Source organism: Haemaphysalis longicornis, unplaced genomic scaffold, assembly GCF_048455015.1.
Source record: "Haemaphysalis longicornis isolate Haplotype H1 unplaced genomic scaffold, Haemaphysalis longicornis Haplotype H1 scaffold_1, whole genome shotgun sequence".
Lineage (NCBI taxonomy): Eukaryota > Metazoa > Arthropoda > Arachnida > Ixodida > Ixodidae > Haemaphysalis > Haemaphysalis longicornis.
This window is the reverse complement of record NW_027526203.1, coordinates 136,301,139-136,313,660: the sequence shown is the minus strand read 5'-3', so window position 1 is coordinate 136,313,660 and position 12,522 is coordinate 136,301,139. Positions and strand designations below refer to the sequence as shown.

General features: G+C 52.0%; 1 protein-coding gene across 1 annotated transcript; it reads right to left on the bottom strand.

The window, feature by feature from the left end:
- Positions 1-7,595: 7,595 nt before the first annotated feature.
- On the bottom strand, positions 7,596-9,991 carry LOC144152988 (uncharacterized). The gene has a single exon (XM_077684637.1). The coding sequence runs from the start codon at positions 9,486-9,488 to the stop codon at positions 7,596-7,598; it is 1,893 nt and encodes a 630-aa protein (XP_077540763.1). The 5' UTR covers positions 9,489-9,991.
- Positions 9,992-12,522: the final 2,531 nt, after the last annotated feature.

Genomic DNA, 12,522 nt, shown 5'->3' with positions numbered 1-12,522 from the left:
AGGCCCTCAAATTGTGTCTTCATAACGCTCTCGAAGAAATCGCAGAAATCACTGTCTTAGCGCCGAGTGGGCGGCTGTGAAAACAAAATTAGGGCGGGCCATCGTATCGAACACAGGTTATCCCTCTGATAATAAACGACTGCGTGCCTTGATAGACAGGTCACCGATTCAGCGACTCCGCATAAAAACTCTCGTCTACCAAAAACGCGGATCCAAACCTACACGAGAACATGCATATGGCAGAACCAAGTTCATTTGACGAAAGTTACAAACTCACGAGGCCACACTACACACCGCCTCCGGAACGTGCGAAAGTACCAAGAAGCATTTGTTGTAGTCGACTTAGGCAATCTTTGTGATTACATGGCCCTTCTACGTACACCAACAAAGGAAACGGAAGTTGGAGACATCCTCTTGGCAATCCGACTAGCGCAAGTGTCGAATAGAAGCGTAAACATTATTACAGGTTTAGGTAGTCTGCCTGTTTTATGCAGGCAAAACACCTAAACATTTCTGTAATATACTCCCTTCCACAATTCAGAAAATTAATAACGTCACCTGGACGCCCAGACGCAAGGGTCTGGAAGAGAACGAGGCACCGACCAAGAGGCGCGGGAACTCACATGCATACCGTGGTCCTTGCGACCCCGACTACCGTGCTCCCCTCTAAGAAAAATGCAAAGAATGGCTCGTCATCCTACGCCTAGAAACACAATTTTTTCCCTCTCTACAAAAGGGTCTGAATGGCGAAGAATCGGAAACTCTGTAGAGGATAAACCAACACAAGTATCTACAGATCTATGAGGGACAAGATGTTTTGTGGGAACATTAGACACTAACTTAACTCTGCTAAAATCTGAGAAACATCGATCCTCTTCCACGCAAACTAACAATGTCCAAGGGGGGAATAGCTCAAACATTTCATGTTCCACTTCTACCAAGGCATGGGAGGCAGCTTTGACCAGCTCAAGATCAGCGCGAGCTGATGAGAGGGCAAAGGAAGGAGCTGCTTCATCTCGCGCCCTAGACTTCAGTTCCCGCCCTTGAGCTCCCTACCGTCTCCTTACGCCCGTTTCCTAAGCTCAACTATTTCTTCCGTAACGAAGATCCTCATACACACACACTCTCTCTCACTCTCTGTCTTCGTAATAAGCAAAAATGTTCAGTCGGTCTTTAGCATCACAGAATACACACTTTGAAACACTGACACTGACACCTTCTCGCTAGAAGTGACCAACAACCAAACCGCAGCCGCAACGTTTTACGCTTACATATTAAAGGGAAGGTGAAGCGGTTTTATAATTAAAAGAAAAGTTGACTAGCAGCAAGTACACATTGAATAGTCCATGTGTACGAAATATTTTCGCAATACATGCAATAGAAGCGGCGCAATGAGCAAACAAAAGTGGCCCGATGCCCCGCCCCCATCTCGCCGCGCGATGCCGGAAGACCGAAGAGCGCGGGCGAAAACCGGCTGAAAAACGTCATACCTGGACTTCCGGCCGGATCGGCCGCCTCGGCCATGCTCTTTTCGCCGTGTTTCCTTGTGAATGATACTTGTTGTTGTTGTGATTGATTGCACTCGTTTGTACAGTTTTCGTGTTCAAAAAGTATGCACGAACGCCAAACGAGGCATACGTTATCATGCCGTATTCCTAAGCAGGATAATGCCACGCCAAGATGTTTGATAACACACGGAAGCGACAACCGAGGTGGCTGTGCTTGATGACAGAGAATATACTACACTACGTTAGATACTTTGTAAACCGCTCCAATGCGTTTTTTTTTTTTATGCGAAGGACGTGAATGTTCACATTAGATTCTAGATTTAGGAAGGATGGGGAATATTGCTGTACTTTGGCCGGGGATGTTTCGTTCCATTCCAGAAACCAAGTCACATTTGTTCAGGAAAAACTTGTTTCGTTAAACGCGTCGGTTTTCTTTCTCTATGGGCTCAGGACAGTGTTAAAAAAAAAACAATTTTTTGGCGAAACTAAAACAAGGGGCCAATCCTGATATAAGTTCTCTCCCGGATAAGACGTATACAGTATTCCTGGATAACCTGGCAAGCACTTGTTGTCACTGAACCTCAAGTGTGCTCCAGTGATAGTCGGTGATATATATATAATGATGATACTAAAAAAAGTTGGAGCGAAGAGTAAATATACGGCCCCTGCCTGACTAGCGCGGTAAATGCTTAAATCTAGAAATGCTGAAACAGGCCAACGATTCATTATCACAAACGTTTGGTGATTGTTACCTAAAGTAACGTAACTACAACGTAACTGCCTTGCCCGACTGGTCTGTTAATTATAACGAGGTGGCCGTAATATTGTAGCAGAATGCGCAACGCACAAGCGAAAATCAAGTCTACTACAGCCAATAATGCTGAGCAGCCACTAGTATGCTGCAGTGTTTTCAGAATAAATGCATGTGAAGCAGTAAGACGCCACTCATCGAAGTGCAGCTAGCAATCGCGGAGGCGCCGTAGCGCCGCTGCCGAAATGGCGCGCGCGTGTGGGTCTGTGTACGGGGATGAGTAACGGGGCTGGGGTGGGCGACAACGAACAAAGGAAATGCGGAAGCAGAGTCTGCTTGTTGGTTTATGCGTTTACCGGCAAGATGTGTCTCGCATATACGTTTACAGCGCATGAACGCTATTTTTTCGCGCAGTGCACGTACGTGCTTTTCGCTGGTATATTATTTATAAAACGCCCATTAATCTTCGGCATAAATGGTTTTGTGTATAATAAGAAACAGTTAAGGCAGTACCTAATATTAACATAAGGTATAAAATCCCCCTATGCTTGTTGCCTAATTCAAAAATATTTTGATGGAACCCACTAGTCGACGTCACAGTCACTGCTTTGGGGTTCTCTGTCGTGTAAAGCAAATTTAAGCTCCAAGATAATTGAACCAAGAGCACGGGAAATTATAAAACAAACTTCCAGTCATGTGCGAAAATTAAACTGCAAGCTAAATTGCCGCAAAGGCAACCGTGCGATCGTTCGCAATGCTTCCGACAACCCGCGCGGCCGAAGGGTGTCCTCCTTTGACGTCATGACGGGCGCAACCAATCAGGGGCGTCAAAAGACGAAAAGCGCGCGTCTTTCAAACGGGGCCGCGCTTTTTGCAAGATAAATGCCACTTGGACTCATGTACGATAAATTTCAATGTGATATTCGGAATGAGCGCGCAAGAAACTATATAACTGTTAATCTAACTCAAATTTTTTTAAAGCGCTTCAGCTTCCCTTTAAGCCACAGAAGCGCAGAGTATCTTTGTCTCTCCTAGGCCACGGGGATTAAAAACACTGGCTGCTGTTGTTACTCTATTCGCTGACCTTCAGCGCTAGTGAAACATAGGTCATAAATACAGCAACTACGTTCGAAAACGCTGCCTGGCAGTCGAAGTAACAGTATCGCGTCTTACATCTTAAGACCGCTACGTAGGTGTCACCTGCAACTTTTAGGGGCGAAGCTCCTAAAGCCATGGGTCTGTCCATCCGTTGTGTCTCGTGGTACGTGACCGCCGCATGCTTTCGGAGATGTCGCAAAGTGGGCCGCGTTGCACGCGCAAGAACCGGCTGCAACCGGCAGAGCAAACTCGGCACCGGGAGCGCGAGCTTGTCTGTGTTCGCCAACTGAGGCGCGAGCGCACGTGCACTGCGAGGGGATGATCACGCAAGAGATCACGCCACGAACGCAGGCAGTCGTTCTCGGACATCGAACGAGACGCAAGGACCTTTGCTCGTTTCCTCTCGTCTTGTTCGGGCACAAGTTCGCCCTAAATAAAAGTTCTTTCTTTACCGTTGTGTCCCATCCTACGTGACAAATTGTGGTGGAGGTGCGGGGTAGTCCTCGATGGCGCGGGGTCTTTCACCAGGTCTGGGCCTGGGAGCATTGACTCCGAAAATAAAAGTTGATTTGTACAATGTACGCACACAGTCTTACGTCTTTCTTAATGATGTAATGGGCGAACTTTCACGGGAGAGTTACGGTTACCGATGATCTCCCCCTCTCGAGCTTCGCCCCACTTATCATCATTCATTCCGTGGATATGGCGTGGTTTTTTAAATGCGAATGCATTTATTAGTCGGGGGTTGTCTTGCGTCCATCGAGCGGCGTGCGCCTGCATTCCTCCAGCGCGAGCGCACGTGAGCGCGCGCCTCGTAGTTCTGCCTTCGTCGTCGTCGTCGTCGTAAATGCGGATGCATTTCTTAGTCGGGGGTTGTCGTGCTCCGTCGGTGTGCGCCCGCAGGTGTTATCTCTCCGCGCTCAATGCCGAACGCATGCGCTTGAAGCGAGCTGTACTAGTTTGCTCGAAGCGGCAAGGACGGCGAGTACTGCGGTGTTAGTCTCGTGTCTAACGTGTATGGGAACTTGATATCGCACGCCGTTGCCACGTCTCCCGTTCGAGACACGTCTCCGTACAAGGACTTGTACACCCTTGCCTACACGGGAGACGGAGTCTTTGTGGTGACCGTGTACCTCGCGCCCAACCTCGCTCGAGACGCCGTTGCCGCGCAGCTGGACGCGGCTATGGAAAGTGTGCGCGTGCGCTCCAAACCCTCTGACCCCATAGTCTTGGTTGGCGACTTCAACGTTAACGTGCGCAAGAAGAGTGGCGAGTGGCTGGTCGAGTACATGCAGACCAGGCACTCTATGCATTGTCTCTCTGCCGGCTTCGACACCTGCCCCACTACCATTCACGGGAGTTGCATTGATCTGGTCTTTACGCGAAACTGTGACGCGCGTATGCTTCTCAAAGACCCTTTGACCGTGCACTTTAGCGATCACAAGGCAGTGATTGTGGCCGCCAGGTACAACGATAACACGAACAGGTGCTGATGAATAAATGATTACGTTCACACTCTCGTCATTAATTACGCCATTACTCGCAACACACTCATCGGTGCACCCAATGCATTCGCATTTCTGCACGATTCCCTTCGGGGAGGTGCGGGGGAATTTTTTTTTGTTGTTAAGATTGAAAGGCTTTCTGAACGACATTTTCACCGGTGTAATTCACGGGTAAGGGTACGCTAATCGCCGGCTGCCGGTTAATGCGAGCACAGTTTGGAGATGTAAGGAGGGAGTTGCGACCGGGCGGGGGCACCCGATCCGAGCTCCGTGGCCTCCGACATACGAGTGGTAGCGTGTATGATGCGAGCGGCCAGCCGCTGTTGCAGCCGTGAAGAAGTCCAGAAGCCGTAGGCTAACGTAACTGTTTACTTCATAGCGAGAGGTGAGCCGAAGCCAAAGAACAATGCCCCCACGGGTGAGGTTACAATACAGGACTCGAGCAGAGCGACAACATCGATTCGCTGTTCTAACAGGAATGGTTTACAACGCTTGGGCAGCTCTATTTATACCCAAAAGCGATAACGGTCAAACGCCAACAAGTGGGAACACGCACAAACGTCACAGACACACGCAACGCTCTTTCCAGTGTTCGTTAGTCGTCGGTAGCCTCCGCGCACGTTGAGTCCGAGAGCGGGGAGAGAGGAGGACTCCGTTGCGATCGACGGGGTCTCTGTGTCCTTGAAGAGCGTGGAGACGAGCCTCGCAGGGAGCCGCCGAAGTTTTGGAAATGCGCTCAAAGCGAAGCGTCTGACGCGGCTTGTCGCCACTTGTCACCGACATGATTGCGCCTGTTTTCGAGGGAGCACGCAGGGGCTTCGCCGCACAGCCAAGGAGTGATGCGGGACAGTACGGCGGCGCTGGCCGATTCATAACAGCTTCTCCGCCGGGGGTCCGAGATCCCGATGGATAAGGGTCTTCAACCGTTGTCCGGAGGGATGCTTTCGAAGTGAAGTGCTCGGCAGACGCTGGACTCCAGGCCTTGGCTGTACGACACCGTGCTGGAGCTTCACCGGGCGGGTCACTGGACGAGTAGTGGCTCCCCAAGAACGTCTCTGGCTTGGTCAGGCAAGCAACAGAACAACACAGGAAGACACAACCGCATCGCCGGCAAGTGCGAAGACAAATCCACACTGAAGATCTACCAGGCTTTTAGTTGCGATAAAATACGCTAATAACTAACTACTCTAGTTATATTTTTGCCCAGCAGTACTTTAGACAAGTGAACAAACCTGAAAGTTGACATTTCGCTTGATTGGAAATGTCCCACACAAAAAGAAATGTAATCGTAAAGGGCGAAACCTGCTCCAGGAAAAACAATGAAATTGAGAAAGTCAGGCGTCTACAGGCCACTTCTCGCGCTGAGAGCTGCAATTCGAGCTCTCATCATTGCTCCGAGTTTTCCCCAATTTGTACCGCACTTTCAGTGCACCTGCTTCCTGAAAGCGACTGCTGCGACCGCGTGAAAAGACACCGGTCGTCTTGTTCGACAAAGGTCGAGCGCGCGGAGGAGCGAGCGGGATTTTCCACCGCTCATACGTTAGGCGCGCACTCCTCCTTGGAGGCGGCGTTCCCCTGGCGCGATGCGAGCTCACAGCTTTGCCCCTGGGCGTGCCCGCACTGAAACACGCGCCGCAAGTACGCGCAGAAGTTTTCGCTCTTTCCTCGTTGCTCGCCTTTTTTCGAACGCGTTTGGCACGCAAACGCCGGAACGAGTTTGCGTTCTCTCCTCTAGGCTGGTCGGTTCCAGACTTCGGCTCAGCCACAGGAGACACCGGAACCTCAACTAGCTCCGCCGATGCTTGCCTATCGTCGGGAGCATCAGCTAGGAGTGAAAATGGCACGACGTGCTCATTAGACACCTCGTAGCATCCAACGGACCCTATCTCGGCGTCCCTCGCCTTTTCCGCAACACCTTCAGTAAGCGAACACTGAAGGGTGTTTTCGTTCTGTTCTGCGGCTGTCAAGGCTACAGTAGCTCCAAGCTGCCCTGTCTCAAAAGACGGCTCAGCCGCCCCAGACACCTGAATCTCTACGAGTTCGGCTGGCCGTTGCTCGAGGTCAGTTACCTGAGCTGGTGGCAGGACGGAATCGGCTTGCTCAGTGGCGAGATCGTCACGACTCCCAACTGAACCGTGCAAACCGTTCGCTGCCTCGGCTGCAGGCTTTGCCACCACATCGCTCGTTTCCGCACTACCGTCCGAAGGAACAACCTCCGTTTCAGCGGACTCGTGCGGCCTTTCGGTAACCTCATCGTTTACGCATTCCTGCGAAACGTCGCTATCTCGCGAAATGTTCATGTTCAGACCGTTAGCCGTTCCCAAGGCCTCCCGCGATTTTTGAACCGTCCGAACACTCCGCCGAGATCTCCAAAACAAACGCCGACACATTATCGCACTCAGTGGACACGCACTGCCCTCTTCCGCCTCTGCCGACGGTCTGAGCTAATGCGCCGTCGTTGTCTCTCTCAGCAACCTTGCCGGCCGCAACCGTCGCCTCCGACTCGCGCTCCCGCGCGTCTGCTACTGGCAGCGCCGGCACCGTGCTTTCCTCGACAACGAGGTCTTTTTCGAGCAATAGTTCTAACTCAGGCTTCGCTTCTTCCTGCTCGAGTTGAATTTTGTGCTCTAGGTGCCCTGACCACGAATTGCCGTGTGCGAGACGCAACAAATCCTGACGATAGACCTGCGGGACAACTAATTGGTCATACTCCACCCCTCTCCGGTCTCGATACTAGCGATAAAGTATCTCCTCCCTCGTCTGGAACCTTACGTTCTTTTTCGCTACCCCTTCAGTTACATTGTCCAGTAACTTTTCCAGCGTGTGATCTTTTCTTTGCTCCGCGCTCAGTGCCGTACCACCGACGTGCAGCAACCGCTCTAAACTTTCCGACGTAGGTGCTACAAAAAGTTCTGCCAGAGAATCATCTGTTTCGGCGGGCTGCTGCTGCTGCTCGACACCCGCGATCTGAACCTGCAAGGAGGCCGACTGGCCGCGTTCGGAAGCAACGTCGGCGCTAGTCGCAGCAAGCTTCCCCACCTCCTCTCTTCGCGAATCGTTCCTGCTTTCAACCGCCGCCTTCGCTCCGAGTTCGCGAGCTTTCGAGCGCGTCAGCGCGAACACTATCCCCTCCCCGGAAACGAGTCCCCTCTCGCGCAGTAGCTGATCGGACCTGTTCGAGAAAAGATACGGATACTGCGCCGGAAGGCTGGGAGAGACAGCGGCCTCGGTTTGGAGCTCTCCGAAGGGACCATCGATGATTATCCTGGCGATCGGAAGACACACGCTTTGCGCTTCTACGGCCTGCTTTATCCACGCGCAATCGCCCGTGAATTGGTGCGGTTCGACGTAGGACGGGTGGACCACGTCCATTGTTGCCGCGGAATCGCGAAGCACTCGGCACGGTTTGCCGTTAACTGCAAGCTCGCGTACGTAGGGCTCTAAAAGTTGTCTGCTCTCCTCATCCTGGTGTACTATGTGAAAGACAAGCTTGCCGTTTTTGCAACTAGCTGCGAAATGCCCTGTCTCGCCACAATTGTAGCACGCGGACTGCTTGCGCGCTTCAAAAGCCTTTTTTCGGCGCTGTGCCTCTGCGTTTGCGCTCTTTTCGTTTTCCGAGCCCGTTTCATTATTCGCGGATTCGGCCACTTTTGCTCCGCTCTTTTCGTAGGGAGCTCTGCTTTTCGGCCCTAACTTATCAGGCCTCGGCCTGAACTCTTTTTGGGCGTCTTTCGGCCCCTGCGCACCTCGACGTGCGATGAACTCGTCGGCTAGTTGAGCTGCCTTATCCACAGTATTTACCCCTGGCCTATCTTGCACCCAGAGTCTCAGGTTTTCAGGTAGACGGCGGTAAAACTGCTCAAGACCGAAACACTCAACTACCTTGTCGTGCTCTCCGAAAGCCTTTGCCTCTTTCAGCCACTCTTCCATGTTTGCCCTCAGCTTGTAGGCGAACTCAGAGTACGACTCGTCCCTGGCTTTCTCGGCTTCACGGAACTTCTGGCGAAACGCCTCTGCTGACAGCCTGTACTTACGCAGGAGGCTAGACTTGACTTTCTCATAGTCCTCCGCCTCCTCCTTTGGCAAGCGGGCCATCACGTCGGATGCCTCACCTGGCAAAAGCGTAAGCAGCTTTTGCGGCCATGAGTCTCGGCTAAACTGGGCCCTCTCACACGTACGCTCGAAGTTGACCAAAAAAAGACCGATGTCTTCTCCTACCTTGTAGGGTCGCATTAGGTCACACATTCGCAACGTAGGTCGCTCAGTCGCCGCAGACTGCACGCTTGGCGCGCTGCTGTCACAATCACGCCTAGGTCGAGACGCCTGGACGTCTAGACGCTTCATTTCCAGCTCATGCTGTCGCTCCTGTTCTCGCCTTCTATCCTCGCGTTCCTCTCTCCGCTTTCTTTCCTCGAGCTCCTTACGCTGGCGCTCAGCCTCCGCCTGACGTTTAGCGGTCTCCCTGTCATTGATCAGCTCAATGCATTCCGACAGCTCGTCATCGTCAACCCCAACAGCGAGTATAGCCTGTATCAGCTCTGGCTTTCTCAGCGCGTCCGTAACATCCAAGCGCAACTCTTTTGCAAGCCCCAACAACTGCGGTTTTTTCAACGCTTTCAAATTCATGGCCGGTCTAGAGTACTGCTTTCCCACTGCTCCAAAAATGTTTTGCGCGAATAACCCACGCGGCAAAAACACACGCCCTACCAGCTATCCTCACAAGCCTGGTAAAACTCAGTGAAGACAAGTCCCGCACTCACCATTGACCGCCGTGAATTCTGCGAAGTCCGAAGCCGCCTTGACGTCCGTGGTGTTGGGTCTCGCACCGCTGGCTCCAGGTGTTACGAAGTTGCCATCCCACCGCTGCCAACCAGTTGTTGCGACCGTGAAGGCCGACTGCAGCCGGGAAGACGTCCGGAGCTGATAGGCCAACGTAAACTGTTTACTTCATAGCGAGAGGTGAGCCGAAGCCAAAGAACAATGCCCCGACGGGTGAGGTTACAATACAGGACTCGAGCAGAGCGACAACATCGATTCGCTGCTCTAACAGGAATGGTTTACAACGCTTGGGCAGCTCTATTTATACCCAAAAGCGATAACGGCCAAACGCCAACAAGTGGGAACACGCACAAACGTCACAGACACACGCAACGCTCTTTCCAGTGTTCGTTAGTCGTCGGTAGCCTCCGCGCACGTTGAGTCCGAGAGAGGGGAGAGAGGAGGACTCCGTTGCGATCGACGGGGTCTCTGTGTCCTTGAAGAGCGTGGAGACGAGCCTCGCAGGGAGCCGCCGAAGTTTTGGAAATGCGCTCAAAGCGAAGCGTCTGACGCGGCTTGTCGCCACTTGTCACCGACATGATTGCGCCTGTTTTCGAAGGAGCACGCAGGGGCTTCGCCGCACAGCCGAGGAGTGATGCGGGACAGTACGGCGGCGCTGGCCGATTCGTAACAAGGGGTAGTTAAAACGCAGCCAGGCTTCATGCCTGTACCGATGACACGCCCTTCGTGCTGGCGGGAAATTTAAATGTGAAAGTGTCACGGCTGAATGCGACCTGTCAGCTGTACTCCGTGGTCGAGCGTTTTGGGTTTGGGTCGGTGTGTTACATTGTAAGTAAGATGACTATGACAGGCAGTGCCGGAATAGGAAACTTTGGGGACCAGGGCTACTCCGTCCTTTGGGCCCTAGTGATGATGATGATTATGATGATGACGACGATGATGATAATGGTTCCGCTTTAATGTGAAAAAATTTTCGAAGCCGATGTTATGCTCTCTGATCAGTGCTAAATTATACATTATTTTACGCTTTCCGGAAACTAATTTCTTGGCTTGATGTCTAGTATTATATAACAGATTTTATCAGGCGTAAAAGTTAGGATGGTTTGATTGCCGGTTCATCACAGATCCACCATTAATCGAAGCGCCATGTCGGCCTGCACATGGCATGGTACAGAATAGTATTTTTTTACAAGAAGCATATTTTATTAAGCCAATAAGGTTTTAGTTTTATTGTAAAGTTCTCCACCTGCATATTGGGGAGGGCTCAAAGTCCACGCAGGCAGCTGTCTTTCACAGACATCTGCGAAACAGTTAGCCGCCACGGCTTACGGGCCAAAATCCTCTAGGTTACCCGCACAGACGAGAAAGCACGCGGCGGTAAGAACACGCGCCGGCATTGAAGAAAGTTGGGGGGGGGGGGGGGGGGGAGGGGGGACTCAGACGTGTCGCCCAACGCAACCTTCCTATCGCAGCACGATTAGCACAAAGACGGTAAGCAGCAAAATGTCGCTTTTTTGGGCTGGGGAGCGGTCCGCTTCGTGCGTGGGCTTGCGCATGGGCGTCGAACTTTCAGCGGCGATGAAGTACTCCTGTTGCGCAGCCCTGATGGTCTTGCTAGTCGGCAAGCCGCTACACATTAACGGGTCCCCTTTGGGTTGGAGAGCGACAGGTGAGCACGAGAGATGACATCAGACAACAGTTTTATAGGGATAGAATATCTCTGCTCACCCCCCGCGCTGCTGCTCCCGTCGGTGCCGCGCAACAGTTCCCGCAGTCAGTAGTTGGTTGTCGATCGGTAGGGTCGTTGTTAAGTCGTAACTGGCACTGGAAACACGCTGAGGCTTCTCGTCTAGATTCGGGGTCTACAACGGAGGCGGGTATGGGTGGACCTCTCGTTTTCGAGTCCTCAACACGTCTGCCGCGCGTCCACTGTTTTCCCGCGCTCCTTCAGGGGTTCCTCTCCTCCTGCCCAAGCGCCCAAGCAGGACCATATCTACGGGCCGCACTTTGGTCCGCGCCATCCGCCGGCTCATTCCAAAGCGAAAAGCGCCCATGGGGACAAACAGCTTACCGTGCCCGAGTAGCGGCGGAGGTCTGTTTTCAAGACGGCATTAAAGGTGCCGCACGCAGGATTCATTTTTAAGTGAACACACTTTCCTTATTCCGAAAGGACACAGACGTTGTTGTTGCTTTGTTTGGCGTCCATGGTCTTCACAGAACCTAGGCCTGCTAATTCCCCAGCTCGGAGGGAGCCGCTATAGGGTCGCGCTGGCCCGGCGGCCTCTGCGTCCATACGGAGTGGCGCCTAGAGAATTACGCAACGAATGGAGTCGCGCGGACATGTATCTTCAGCAACGCTTGTTGCTCAGACAGCCCGCAGAGGCTACAGCACAGTGGCGCGGGCTGAAGCCGAACGACCCCGCGAGTGGCCTGCACGACCTTTGAACATTTAAATAACCATATATACGCTGACCATTCAGCGAGAAATATCGAGTGGATATCAATCACGCTTATGCGATTCAACTAATCCACTAGCTTTATTGAACGGGTTGTCACCGCAATGAACTTCCTTGTCAAGTGCTATACATTCTGGCAGAAACTGTGTATGAGCCCGTAGGTCAGTGCTTAAGTAGTCAATAATTACATATAACGTCCCACAGGCTTAAACATTTTACAATGTTCTTCAGACATTATTTCATTATTCGCATGCCTGACCCTTGCTTATACCGAAACGTGCGCGCGCCAAAACGTCCGCGTACTTTGATGTCCGCGCGGACATCTGGAAAATGCGAAGAGCATGTATAGCAAGAAATCACAATTTCCGGCTTCACTTCTGACTAGATTATTAGATACTAGCTGGAATCAACAGATTCTATCTAGA